At 49.5% G+C, this 14,871-nt stretch overlaps 1 protein-coding gene across 4 annotated transcripts in view; it reads right to left on the bottom strand.

The window, feature by feature from the left end:
• SLC43A1 (solute carrier family 43 member 1) overlaps positions 1–14,871 on the bottom strand; it is a 29,668-nt gene that overhangs the window by 8,692 nt on the left and 6,105 nt on the right. For all 4 annotated transcript variants that reach the window (XM_044420830.1, XM_044420833.1, XM_044420832.1 and 1 more), the window contains exons 3-7: positions 13,715–13,891; positions 10,375–10,558; positions 10,026–10,081; positions 9,470–9,546; positions 141–233 (exon numbers count right to left, since the gene is read on the bottom strand). In XM_044420830.1, the coding sequence (XP_044276765.1) occupies positions 141–233; positions 9,470–9,546; positions 10,026–10,081; positions 10,375–10,558; positions 13,715–13,868 (564 nt within the window). In that variant the 5' untranslated portion in view covers positions 13,869–13,891. The remainder of the gene's footprint in view (positions 1–140; positions 234–9,469; positions 9,547–10,025; positions 10,082–10,374; positions 10,559–13,714; positions 13,892–14,871) is intronic.

Here is a 14,871-nt window from a genome sequence, read left to right as displayed (position 1 = left end):
AAGTCTCCATCAGCTGGGAAAGAAGCAGGCATACGTCTGGGGCTCCCTCCAGTAAGCAGCCCTGGGGCTACCCCCCCAGCACCCCCCCCAGTAAGCCAGGATGATCCGCCATTGCCACATCACCCAGTCTAGCTACATACCTTGACGCCAGGAAAGGTAACAGCAGAGGAAGCATACGAGCCGATCATGAGTGCTATGAAAGTAGATCGCAGGTTCCCAAACATGTTGGGCAGCTGGTGGGAAATAAAAGGCGGCAGCAGTCAGAAGACAAGCCCTGCCCCGTCCCACCCTTAGCACTGCCAGAGCCCTCTATTTTAATTCCAGAATTTCCAGAGCACCGCAGCACTCATGCCCTGCCTGTGGGGTTCCCATCCGGGAAACTGGTTGCCAGTGTGGAAACAAAATGCTGCACTAGGCAGGCCTTTGGCCTGATCTCGCAGGGCTTTTCGTGTGCGGCCCGTTTATCACAGCTCTGCAGGCTACAATGTCTACCAAGCTTTAGAATACACGTCCCTCTGGTTAGCCAGATGCTTATCTGGAATTCTTTCCCATCTCTCAATGTACTTCTCACTTGCCACTGAGGTCACTTTTTTTTTTTAAGTATCATCACTGAATGGTCCAGCAGGCACTACAGGGCCATTCAGTACAGGTCTGCTGAGAAGCCAAGTTCAGTGGGACTTTCTCCCAGGTTTTATCTTGATTTCCAAAATTATTCTTGGCCAAGTTTCAAAGCAGGTGCCCTTCCAAGTTGGCGTACATGATAAACCACATAATAAAAACTGATGTGGTATTAAAAACAGCGGGACTATAATCAAAGCAGCAATATGCAGCAATAAACCTATCAGGGCAAGGCCAGAGTAAAGGAGATTTTCAGGGCCATTGTCAACATCTGCAGTGATGGGGCCCTGTGGATCCTCAATGTAATGCTTTGCAGAGGTGTGGGGCCACTGCAGAGAAGGTCCTCTCTCATGTGGACAGTCACCCAACCGCCCTCCCCAGTGGGCAAATGAAAAGTCCTGGGAGGCTGATACAGGTGAAGACCATCCTTCAGGTACTTTGGTCCCAAACTGTTCAAAGCTTTACAGTTCAAGAACAGCACCTTAAATTGAGCTCAGAAGCACAACAGTAGCCAGAGTAACTGGCACAACAGAGGTATGGTATGATCAGCTAGGTCCCCCGCACCAGCACTCCACCAGCCAGCCAGATTCGGCACCAAGCGACTTTCCAAGCCAACTTCGAGGACAGTTCCACACACAGCGCATCACAGTAGCCCAACACAAATGCCATCTGTGTGCGGCTCATGGGGCCAGGGCCATCCTTTCCAGATAGGCTGCTATGCCGGCTACAGCTCTAAGGCGGGAAAATGCAGTCCTAGGCACCTGCGCGTCCCCAGGCAGCACTGAGTCCAGGAGGGCTCACAGACTGCACACCAAGGCCCTTCGGGGACAGCACAACCCCCTCTAGTTGCAAATCTCCAACCAGAGTAGTTGGTTTCACAACCCACAGAACCTCCCTCTTGTCTAGATTAAGTTTCAGCTTGTTTACCCTCATCCACTCCAAAGATGCTTCAGACACAGGTTCATAAGTGGGTATATCTGGGATGGCAGGCTTAAAAAGTGCCACACAATTAGAAAGAAGATTTTATTTTCCTCTTTCAATTATTCTGTGCAGTAAGAAGATATGAAGACATGCAAGTGGTTAGAAGTAAAGAACCAGAGTGTGGTAGTTATTCAAGGTTTATTAATGCAGGGTGCTAGATCTTTTGACCCTAGATTCTGTTAGATTTCAGTCCTAGCCAGCATATCAAATGGTCAGAAATGATAGGAGTTGTAGTCCAACAAAATCTGGAAAGCCACAAGCTCCCCACCTCTTATATTAATCTATTTTCAAAGGACCATTCCTTGAACCATGCAGAGAGAATGACCACTTTCCAACACCTGCAGATAAGGGTACTGTTTACATCACAGGAGTGGAAGCTGATAAAAAGACTGACAGCCCCAAAATTCTGCCTCCTCAGACAACAAAAATCTACCTCCTTATTTAGGAGGGCATTGTGGTGCTATGAAGAATTAGGATCCCTAGATGGGTGTGCTTGTGGTGGTAAATAAATAACTGGACTGCCTTTAAAAAAACAAAAAACTATTCCAGGAGGGAAAATTCCAATTCATGGATTGATTTTAGGATCTCAGGCATACAAGGTCTAAAAGCTGCCTCAGAATGACGGAAATAGTTGAATGCAAGGTATTGTACCCTAACCTTATACAGTATACAGCCATTTATCCATCAAGACCAGTTTTGTCTAGCCAGAACAGCAGAAGCGCTCCTTTTCCAGCGCCATAATCAGAGATCTTTTTGAACTGGGGACACTAGGAGCCCGGGACCATCTGAACAAAAGGGTGTGCACTGCCACTGTTCTTTAAGCCTCCCCACACCAAGTGAACCCACTCAGTTTTGGACTGAACGTTCCAGTCCCCTGCCCCCTTTTCCTTTGGAACAGTCCTGGGACATGGCACGGTGCCAACCAAGTCCTGAGCTCAGGCAAACAGCGGAGGACAAAGTGGCTCTACCAGGCTTCGGTTCTTTACAATATGCCCTTGCCTGAGGCAAGGAAAAGAGGGGTGTGGCTGTCTCAGTGGCCTTCTCACTGGCTGGCTATTACCCACCTGTCCCATGGACACGTCCTGACAGGTGCTCTGCCTGCCTGCCTGCCACAAAAGGCCCTGTGACCAAACAGTGAGGAAACGCCATTAGTGGGCCACAAAGCCCCATGACACAGGAGTGAGGCACATTCCAGGCCTGATTTCCCACAAGATCACCGTTTCCCTCTCTTATCTTTCTGTCAGCGTTACTTGGTTGGCTAGGACTGGTACAATGCCATTTCTCCCTGCCGAGGTCACAGCCGTGCATTTTGCTAGCGCCCAGAGCAATGGAGCAGAGGCCTCCTGTGCCGTGCCTTTCAAAGCTGCGCAGAAGAGGGATTCCAGCAGGCATAACCCTGATCAGCACCAAATGATGAGATGTGTCTCGTTTGCCGGGCTAATAAAGGCAGAGGGTATCTTTGGTCACTCTGCCTAGGTCAGGTCACCCAGACAAGCCCAACACTCACAGGAATGCCCTGCATCAGAAGAAGGTATGCGTGTCCCTCGCAACCCCCACATGGTACACACATCAAGCCAATAGTGTTCATGCTTCCTGGGTCTAAACAGGAAGGCTGTGTACACACGCAGGTATTCCTGTGCCAGCAGAGAAGGTCACACACATATTAAGCAAACGCACCCAAAACTTGGAAAGACGACACAGACGCTCAGAGAGGTGAAATGTCTGAGCCTGTACAGCTGAATTCCACCACACTGTTTTGCACCAATTTAATTGCTTTATGAGATGAGATTGCTTCCAAATTAGCTTGCTATCAGTGTGCCCACAGTAAATTGCACAAATTAAATGAGCAGAGAGAACTCCCAAGCATACAAGAAGGGCCGAGAGTTTCAGCACGAGGGGAGGCTCGAAGGGGCCTAGTTCTTCCTGCTTTTATGTCACATAAACAGAGATATCAATCAATGCTTTGTTTGCTTTGCTTTTACACACCACTGCCAGGAAAGTAAACTTGTCTCTAAACTGTACTGCTTCTGACTGCAGGTGAGGCCCACATGACTGAATGCTCATTTGCACAATAGGATATCATAGGATATCATAGAAAGCTGGGACATCAAGGAGAAGGCTGTGCTAGATTCTTCCTCCATGACATTAGATCTTCCATGTGTGAGAATTTATTTATCTGTACAGAGGGCTACTCAGATGTATGAGACTCCAGCCTGTGGGACAGTCCACAAAGCGGTCTGTTCCTCATCTCCTGATGCCGCTGCTATACATGAAAATTAAGCCCAAAGCTATGCATTCTCTCTGCGCTAAGCAAATCACATTTCCTGCCAAGCAAAGTCAAATTCCATCAGCTGTGGTTATGTTGCAAATTACCTGTACAATTTATCTGTATCTCAGGACTACAAGCTTGGACTAGTTCAGTTGGCTGATAAACTGAACATCATGTCAGGCTGCAAAGCACCCTTGTGAGGGAGGAAGCCCCATTTAAGCAAGGGGAGGTGCGTCTCATGAAAAGAATGCTGAGTGATTGCACTGCACAACAATTAACATGCGGAAATTTTAATTGCTGGAGTTCATCGCGAATGGCATGCCATTTTTGTTAAGCTGGTTTTGATTTGACTGTGCACCTGTCACAAGAAAATTAAAAGGAAGATGATAACGATGGCCTTTCCCTCTGACAGGGGAGACTGTCGGGGCAATCCTATGTCTTAGTACATCACATTACAATCCTATAACAGTCTTAGTATGAGCAGAAGAATCAACCACAGAATGATAGCTCCAGAAATAAGCAGCAATGTGGCAGCACTCACACATACCTCTAGAAACTCTGCAGCCACCCACCAATCACAAGGGACTGAATGCAGAACAAGCTGGTCATGCTCAGGTCCCATTGAAATTAATGGGGCTTAAATTAGCTGTGATTAACTTTTCACATTGATTTCAATTGGAATGTAAGTAGGGCTAACTTGGTGCAGGTCCAGCCCAACATCTCTGGCCAATGACATTCCCCTTGCACAGAGGGCACCTATCAGCATGCAGCAATGTCGCCTAGTACAGAAAGTACATAAATATACACCCTACGGTAGGTTTCAGGATCTGAGCTGCTCCACTGCACCTCCTGGTGTCCAGAACTCCAATAGCCACCGTAGTCCTTGCAGGATTGATCCCCGATCCTGCAGGAGCTCTCAGTCTCCTCCTGAGCGCCGCCTGGAAGCCCTGGAGGAAGAGCTACATAAGAGCAAGTGCTTCACTCCAGAAGCTTGCCTCAGCAATACAGGTCTTCCTCGCTTGCCTGCCAGCCGCACATTTGCTGGTCCTGAATCCCTCCCAGTTATCCTGCCTCAAGGTAGCTTCTCCCTGCTGTTTTCTTACCCATCCTTGACCTTTAGCTTATTTCCGTGCTATTCCTGCTCTGCTCAGTGCGCCTGGTTCCTGACTTCAGCCTGCTCCTTGACCATGGCCTGGCCTCTGACCTTACTATTAGACTTTAGACCATTTTTGGACTCTGCCTGGCCTCAGGTTCTGTTGCCCTGGTCCTAGTACTTGACCCTGGACTCTGACTCTCCAGGCAGCCAGAAAGAGACCTCAGCAGCTGTTGCCCGGCACAAGCTGCTATGTACAGATATGTAAACTGAAGTATAAATAGTGTAGAACAAACTTAAGGCTGGAAAAAATGTGGAACTGACAGGCACAAAGGTGGGCAGAGTTGTCCATTCCTACTGCTGTGAGCAGGAAGCATGTACAGAAAACGCAGAGGCTGCCTCAGGAATGAGTCCAAGCCCTTCTGCAAGAACAAGGCCTCTGTGAAGAGAAATTTCCACAACACCAGCTATGTGCAACATGCTGGCACTGGGGCCTGATCCTGCTGAACATGTTTGCAGACAAGGACTGAATCATGAACCTCATGGATCTGACACTGCAGTGGACAGTGGAGCATCCTCACTGACCCGAGTCACACCTTTCCCGGAGCCTTATGATTTTCATCAGAATATATCCCAAACCTACCACCAAACAAAGCTCACAGCTATGCCCAAAGAGAACCAGAGACCACAGCGCGGATGCAGCACCAAAACCTAGAACCTTCGGTTCCAAGGCTGATTACAAAACATCCCTCGTGTCATTACAGGGCACACCTCCATGCCCCTCCACAGCTGCCATTTGGACCACGCCTATCGCTATACCTTACACCAGATGGCTCTGTTCAACTCACAGGTGCAGAGCTCCATGTACTGCCATTGTGCAAAAATGCAGATCTGACGAACAGAAACCTCAGGGCTGTTAGAGGCAGGCTGCAAAAATCCACTGGACGGAATCCAGTGCTGGAAGTATTCCATGCATGGCATGGCCTTCTTCCAGGAGGTGCCTCCAGTAACACAAGGCAATTTTCCTCTCATTCCCACTCCGGTTCTCTATGATAGTTTCTACACTGCATTTTGGGATCCCCCCAACTTTCCGAAATAGACGTTGCTGCAGGGAAAGGAAAGGGCCAAACATCGCCATCATTCCTTTTCCACCAGCACTTCATGGTACAAAAACAGATCTGAGGCATGGGCTGTGATGAAGCACATTTTCGTAATCCACTTAGAGAGAGTCCTTGAGACTAATTTAATTCTGGAATACACTGATCTACAAATTTTGGGAAATTATCAACCTCCGCGATAAAATATGCTAATCCTTACATATTTTGATTAGATGAATTAGAAAACAGGTGCTAAAGGAGCTGGTTGACTCAAGTTTTCAAGGTATTTCACAATAAAGATTTATACACAGGCAAGTATAATTGTCTACAAGGGAGGGAGGTGCCTGATGATCATGATGCCTCGTACCTTCTTGGCAAAGTACGGTAGAACAATGAAAATGGTACCACGTGGAAGTGTATAAATTTATCTTCACTTTGAGACTAAAGATTATTACCTAACTGTTGTTGTTGTATTGCAAGGTACATTTGTCTTGGTCAGATCTATGCATCAGACAGTTACATCTGGTGGCTAGTGAAAGTGTCATCGCCTAACATTTCCAAGGAACAGGTGCGTGATACTTTCCCTCAGAAGCCAAGAAGCCTCAAAACTGTGTAAACAAGGCAGGTAACGTCTGCTACATTTGTGGCAAGATTACATTTGCATCTCAAAAGGGCAGTATGACGGCGGGGTAAAAAGGCATACCACCTATATTTTGGATGCAAAACAGGGGATCAGGACAAGAGTTGGCCTCCTCGATATTGCTGCATTACATGTGCAACTTGTTTGTGTCATTGGCTAAACAAGAAGAAAAAGCCCATGCCTTTCGCAGTCCCAATGGTGTAGAGGGAACCCACCAATCCTAGTAGTGACTGCTATTTTGCATGGTTCCCCCAGTTGCAAAAGGGATCTCAAGAAAGAAGAAGCTTCACAACACTGCTGTTGAACAAAAATGCACCTCTGAGGAATAGGCATTCATCACTTTACAGGCTGGCTAAAGAAATACACTGTTAAATCAGAGCTCACACAAGTGTATACGGACTCAACTATAAATGTAACAAATGCAGATTTGCACCAACACTGGGCTGCAAAGGACTTGCTCTGTGTGGAAGGGGCAAATATTGAGCACTGGTGGCAGTGGGTTTGAGGCATCTCCACATAACTGTCAGGAAACCTCCTGCCTTGGATCCAGAGTTTTGTGCCAGAGCAGCAGCATAACGTGTGTGGTTAGGATTGTTGCAGAACAGCCCATGAAGACAGATGTGGGCAAATGTTGGACCAAGGACTTACACCAGGAGCAGGGAAATCGCTCTTAAGCCAAGAGCCAAGTTCAGTTTCTGATAAGCTTTCAAAAGCCACACTCCACTGGTGGACAGTACTCAAGGCAAAACAGTGAGCCCCAATACACACACACACACACACACACAACATATTGTGATCCTGGCTAGGGAGTGCGGGGGGTTGAAGGACTTTTTGCAGTCAAAATATCCACAGAGTTTTGCCTTAAATCTCTTAGTGCCAATAACACTTAGGGCAGGTATTTCAACCTTCTAAACGGGGAAAACTGTACAAAAGCCTTTTTTTTAAGCCCACCAAATGGTGAGTAGCAGGGAGGGAAGTGGGTCACCGGAGGAGAGCGGGAAACCTCAGAGGGTCAGATTTGGCTGCCAGGCCTGAGGTTGTCCATTCCTGAGTCAGGCAGTCCCTGTGTATTCCGGATCCCTTGCAATCCCTATTTGAAGCATGACATTGAGATTCCTGGGGTGTACACAATATACAGAATACAGGCAGCCCTGAATAAAACATTGTACCTGCATTCAAAGAAAAGCAAGTATACAGCTGGGGTGACTGAAATGAGACAGGAATCTCCCATGTTCCAGTTGCCTGAATCAAAAGTCGTTGCTTTAAGTTATCAGAAAGGGGTCCAAAAATGGCTAAGGAAATCCAAAGGACTGAGCCATCTGGTGAAGCTCAGTGCAAGAGGCCATGACAAAGGAGCAGGCGCCAGTTCCAACCTGCCTGAAGCACCTGCTGCAGCCACCCACAGCCTTGGCGATGGGCCAGGATACTCCTCTGCGCACAGGGAAGATAAGCAGCCCTGCCCCACGTTCTCCATGAGCCAATTGGCACACATCTCCCCAGCGTTCTCTGCAGGTTATCCTGTTCCTCAGAAAGCAGATACGGCCGGCTACTTGGTGCGCCTCAGGATATTTTGGCTGCAGCTGTGCCATAGCCCATGCTGGCTGGGGCTGATCAGAGTTGTAATCCAAAACATCTGGGCACCAGTCTGCCTACTCTTGTTCATAGTGGGGCGGGGTGGGGGGGAGCAGAGGTGGAGAGAGCAGGCTGAGATTTTCATAGTGCCTGCAGAAAAGCCAAGGTCCCCTTTCCTGCACAACTGCTCGAGAAACAGAAGCTCTGCCCGCCTTTGTCACCCTTGGAGGGTGGGGGCATGAAGCCTTATCCCCTGTGCTAAATAAGGACTGTGGTTTTAAAAAGTCCATAGTCTTCAACAGGGAAATCCAGATCCCAAGCCAAATCCATTGCTCAAACTGCAGCAAACAATCAACATGCACACACGTATACATGTTTCACCCTGGGGATGTTTTGTTTTGTTGGAGATTTTGCAAGACTTGGCCCCTTCGACAGTGTTAGGGGAGGAGGCTGGGCCAGAAGCAGCATGGTCTGACAAGATACAGGATGAACACCTGGCACACAGGAAGTCGAGTTGCACAGACAGCATTAAAGCATCCCTTCTGCAAAATCTCTCTACTTCCCAAAGTAGGAAACTGTCAGGAAAGGTTTCGAGGAGGTCAATACATTCCCTGTTCCTGCCCAGAAGGCTCAGCCTGAACTAGAGCCATGTGGGAAGCACTCAGATGTTCTCAGGACAAATAGGCTGAGGAATCTGTTCAGGCACCCTGTTTTTCTCACTGGGCTGTTTGAAGAGACCCAGTTCCACCCTTTTTATGTCCCAGGTTCAGCCCTGGGGCCTCCTTCCATTTTCAAGACACCTTGTGGGGCCACATTCCAGTTGCAGGTAGGACCAAAGACAAAAAGGTTGGGCCAAAAGACCACAAGCACCAACCAGTTGTATCTTAAAAGCTTTTCCTGTCCATCACTAAGCCACGGGAAAGTAACAACAGCAGCAGTGGTAGCACTGCTAATGGTGATGATGATGTTTTAATAATGATGATCTTGAACTTTTAGAAAGGGGGAAAAGCTGTGCAAAAGCCAACAAACCACCCTGTGTTCAGTGGTCTGGAAAATGATCTATGGTCAAGAGAAGGAGGCATTAGTGTTTGGAGAATGAATTAGATTCCTAAATAGACTGAATTTGTCCCCAAGACCTGAAGGTGTGAACCCTGCTTTATGGAGTGAAAAGAATGACCCAGTGCTTTCCCCATACGTACAGTCAAAGAGGTGAAGGTCAGGCAGATCCCTCCAAAGCCATTCAGGGAAAGGCCAAGAAAAATCAGTGGCGAAAGAACTGGGAAGAGAGAACAGAAACAAGGGGTGAACAGGTAAGTAGGGCCATCGCAAAGTGGGCTGGGTTTGCAATATGGAGACGCAAAGGCAAGGCCTGGAAAACTGGGGCAGGGGAAGGAGCAACAAGGCCAGAGAATCCCACACACTTGGCAAGAGAAGGAACAGCATGAATCAAAGGTCTGCAACACAGAGATCCATCCTGGCTCTCACAAGGAGGATGCAGCCATCGCCTCTCCTTGGCAAGCCCTGGCACTCAAGCCCCACCTCTGCCTGTCGGGGGACAAACAGGAGGGCCCCTGCTCCAGGGCTGGTGGAGGGAGGGAGAAGGGCCACGGGAGCAGGGGAATGTCGCGATGGGCAAAGGCTCGGAGGCACCCGCCTTTTCAGCTGCCGGGTTATTAAGAAGAGGAGGGGAGTTCACCTGGCAACCCGGAGCAAACCAATGTGAGTGCCCAAGGGTGCCAAAGAGAGCCGTCTCACCTGGTGGGTCGTGGGCAGCCAGGGCCATGAGGGCGCAGGAGAGCGCAAAGCTGGCACTGCAGAGCAAGTAACAGACACATCAGTGCAACCTGAGACTCAGGTGATGCCACCCCCTCAGAGAGACACCTCGCCACCTTTTAGGAAATCATGCCCTTCAAATCCCACTCATCTTCCCCTCTCCTCCCAAATCACAATTTAGTCTACATTTCTGCCCTTGTTCCTCCTCTCTTATTCTGGAAACCATTTTCAAATTCCCGTCACAACACAGGTCTCCCTCCCCAGTGACCTCAGGCTGAGGATTATTTCACCCAGGCCCCATCTGCCATTGCCCCAAATCTCTGCTCCTTACCTGCCAATCAGGCGGAGTGGCCTGGGGCCAAGTCGGTCCATGAATATCCCAAGTGGCAAAGTAGCAGCACTTAGTAAGAAGGAGCCAATGGTGAAACCCAGGTTGAGCATTTCCTCCTGTTCCACACAGCTGGGCCACCGGTGAGATGTGCTGGCTTCCCCTGAGCCATTGGTGGCATTCCCACCTGAAGCAAACAAGGCAAACTGGATCAGTTCCTTTCCTCTTCTGTACAGGCCTCATTTTCACACCACCCTATTCTAGTGCTGGACAGCTGCTCCTGCCCATGTGGAAGCAGCTTGAGGTCCCTTTTCACACCTCCCTCCCTCACAGGCTAAAGGAAATGCAGCTCCAGTGTGGTCATACCACAAACAGAGGAGGTGGGTGAGCCACCCAACTGGAGAAAGAATGGTAGAAGTGCCAGCACTCTGCCCCCTTGCATGGGGAGGTTGTCAGCAAAGTGGCAAGCCCAGAGTAACATTAGGAGAGGGTATCTGTCTGAGATCAGACTTGCAGGAGAAAATGCCGCTAAGGGATGGTGTTTGCTGGGTGGCAAGACCTTCTGACGTGGGTGGGGACACATTGCTTTGACCAGAATTTACAAGAGAAGCAGAACTTGCTCCAGATTGATCCTGTGGGAGTAATGGAATAAGATAGCCACATGTACTTTGGGCCTGAGAAAACTGGTGGCTTCTCTGAGGTGCGGCCCCATCATGAAAGTTGTACAGATAAATTTCAAGAATGGCATTGATTCATGGTTTCATTTGTTCCCCATTGAAGTGCCTTCTCACGTTTGTTCAAAGGTCAACCAAATATAGTTGCCATTCTTTTTTTTCTAATACCCCAAGTGCTCCTACCTAGGCCATTTTAGCGCAGATGCTTCCCATCCCATCCATTTATCTATGTTGTAAGCCGCCCTGAGGCTTCGGCGAATGGGGCGGCATAAAAATGTTTTAATAAATAAATAAATAAATAAATAAATATTGGTTACAGATTAATATTTTTAACTAGGGCTTTGTTTTGTGTTTGTTGAGATCATGATTTTCTTTACATGTGTTCTTTTTGTTGCCTGTATTACTTTATTCTGAAATAGAATAAAATGTCATGGAAACAGCGCATTGGGTGAATTGACTCCAGAGGCTAAAATGTACCATGTGTCCTGTGAAGACAGGCACAATGGCCGGGGAGAGTTCCCTGGGGCAACAATCCACAAGGCAAGCAGTGGGCGAGTCCTTTAGAGCTGGTCCTTGCACTGTTTATCATGGGCAGATTCCTTTGCGGAATCGCTTACCACTTCACTGCCATAATGGGAAGTGTGGACTACCATGCTGGACTTCCACAGCATTTGGAAATGTGTTCTCACCAGACTTACCTACTGCCAGCCTAAGTGGCACCAACACCAGGAAGCTCCACATGGCATGGAGTTATGGTGGCTGTGGTGGTAAGCCATAATTCTGAAGCTGCTGGAAGCAACCTTGGTAAGTCTTAAAGGGTCTGCCTTGCATTGAAATGGCTACTGCGCTGCAGTCATGCAAACCCTAACAATGCCACATCCCTGGGGGAAACCAACACAGATTAAGTTAAGTGACTGGGTTCAGACATAATGACAGGCCTCAGTGGAAATTGTGGTGGCATGGCTTCTCATTTTATCTGAAACCAGCAACCATGGTGAAGTATGGAAAAGATGGTCTCCATGGAGCCACACAGAGAAACAACAGTCTGTCCTATGGTTTCCACACTTCACCACAGCTACTTTGTGCATTTGAACCCATAGAGTTCTGAGCAAAGAGTGGCCATGGCTGCAGTGACCACTCCTGCCTGCACTCATCGCTGTCCAGGTCTGCCTAGCAACTGTGATTTGCAGCCAGCAGCACTCTGATTGGCTGCACTGTGCTCATTCCCCGCTTTTTCCATGCACTGCCTTCGGATGCCCACCTGCATCTCCAGAATTCTTGAGACAGTGGGACATCACCACCTTCACCAGCAGCAACCTTGGGGACGGCCATGCCTGGTGCTCCTGTCTGGTCACTGCAGGTGGCTTGGGCAGTACCTAGAAACTGCCTGCAGAAGTGTGATCCACTCCCACTCTCCTCTCGAGAAAATTGCCTATGCAAGAGGAGCAGGCAGGCTGCATGCGGGCATGACCAAGACAGCGGGCATCCTGAGGAGCCCGCATCTCGTGCGCCATCTCCCGCCGGCATCTCCACTCCTACCTCGTCCCCGACATTCCCCAGAACTGCCAGCAAGCCCCGCTGTCCTCCATCCCCCGGCAACAGCTGTGCCACAAACACAATTCAGGCCGTTTGGAGGGAGGCTTGCCTGAAAGGACACACTCCTCCCATCTCTGGCACGGGTGATGCCCTCCAGGTGCCTCCACATGTGCAGTGAGGGGGCAGAGCAGATGTGAAGGTGGGTGTGCTTGTACGTTGGCACAGAGCAAGGCGGCAGCAGCAGGGAGTGTAACTCTAGAGCAACGGTGCTGCGCCAGTGAGCAGGCAGCAGCAGGAAAAAAGGGAAGACAAAGGAGGCAGCTTGCTGAGGCCACACTCGGGGAGAAACGGCCAACACACAGTGCAGTGCACACTGGGATTGATTATCAGCCACAGGGGACGATGGGGTATGAGCTGCCATTAGGAGGGTGCAACCTACTTGGACGTGGAAACCATGCGTCTGACTGAATCCAAGACCCAGTGTAAGATCCTGCGCAACATGGTGTGACGCTATGTGTGAATGCAGCCTCTGTCTTTGCCAGAGAGCTAAGTGTCAGCCCCACCAAGACCCTTTTCCAGAAAGCTTCTCACAAGCTCCCTTATCAGCAAGGCAGTTCCTGCTGCATGGGGCTAATCAAGCCAGCACAATCTTAGCCTCATTTATGGCTCTGCTCTGCTGTTGACTGGATGAGCACGGCCGCTTTTGAAATGCCAGGAAGACCCCAACAGTCCTGGGATGACACGGTGGGAAAGAGTGGGGAGGGGTCTCTGCAGAGCTTTGGGGGAACCGTTACTGTGACCACCAGTGTAAAATGCAAAGCCATGGCGGACAAGGCCATTAATGGCTACAGGTCATGATAGCTGCATGCCACCTCCAGGATCGGATGCCGCGTGCCTCTGTGCACCACCAGCTGCTGGGGAACATGGGCGGGAGGGTGTTGCTGCACCTATGCCCTCCTTGGGGGTTTCCCAGGAGCAGCTGGCCAGCCAGTGTGAACAGAAGAGTGCACTAGTGGCCCTGATCCAGCACGGCTCTTTCCATGTTTCCATGGCTCCATCCCAGCTTCTCTCCAAAACTCTCGCTGCCGCTGACCCACCCTGGGACCTTCGCACGTTGCTTCCTTCCCTCTCACCTTGGCACAAATGAGAGTAGAATCCTTCGTGCTTGAGCATGATGAGCAAGGAGCCCCAGCCCAGCAGGACCGCGGAGAAGAAGAGGTTTTCCACCACGGCCGTGCAGGCCATCCACCAGCGCCGGCGGTAGGCCTGCTCTAGGGTGGGAGCCATCTTCTCTGGCTTGGGAGACGGGGCTGAAAAGCAAGGGAAGAGCCACATCAGCCACCCCCCACACTGCAGCCTTCCCACAGAGCACAGGCCTCCTTCTGCAAGCTGATGGCACAGAGCTGGAGAGGACGGTGGGGCGTTATTCACTATCTCGCAGACAAGAATGGCCAGGGAATTGCAGATAGCGCTAACAAACTAACCGGTTGCAGTGCAAAACACCAGATGCTGCTTGAGATTTAGGAAGTAATAAAGAAGTTATTGAAAATCCACGCGTCGGGAAAACAAACACCATTCTATTCTTCACATTATGCAGGCGCTGGTTCTGCAGCAGCACGCTGGGTGGGGGAGATGTTTTTATTGTAGGAAAGTGGAAGAAAGCTAGCAGGGCTAAAGCAGCAAGAGGGTAAGATACTGGACAGGAAAGGATAGAATTTCCTGAACCACACACATACCGATTTCCTGGCCGGGGCATCGGCCAGAAGACTAGCAGCTGCAGGGATTTTGCAACCTGCCCCCCCCCCCCCAAGAACTCAGCTGCCCGGTCAAGTGCATTGTGGCCACCGAAGCAAGGGGAGGGCACCGCCTGGCAGCAGCCACTGGACAGAGGGCCAAGAGCAGCAGAGCCGTTGCCTCCCTCCGTCCCAGGAAGAAGAGGCTTCAGAACTGCCAGCTGCTCTCCAAGGTCAATACACTTGTTGTGTTCGCCTGCATCCACTTTTTTTTTCAAATGTGCATGTAAAGCTACCAGAATGGAGTGAATTAAAGAAAATTACTACTGCATTAACAACTGCTAATGATACTTTGTATACTGGGAAAATGTGATTTCCCCCAAACACAGATGTATTTCCTTGATTAAATGCACCTGCACCTCCCTCATGCAAGTTTTAAGCATATAATATGAATTGGATTGAAGACATATAACTTAGCTGGATCAGACTCAAGTCTATTTTTGCCGAGTATCTGCAATTAAGACGCAATGTAGCACAGTGACTGCAGCCTTCCTTCA

The sequence above is a fragment of the Varanus komodoensis genome, unplaced genomic scaffold (genome assembly GCF_004798865.1).
Source record: "Varanus komodoensis strain SLA01 unplaced genomic scaffold, ASM479886v1 scaffold110, whole genome shotgun sequence".
NCBI lineage: Eukaryota > Metazoa > Chordata > Lepidosauria > Squamata > Varanidae > Varanus > Varanus komodoensis.
The sequence above is the reverse complement of the archived record's forward strand: the minus strand, read 5'-3'. Positions and strand labels throughout refer to the sequence as shown.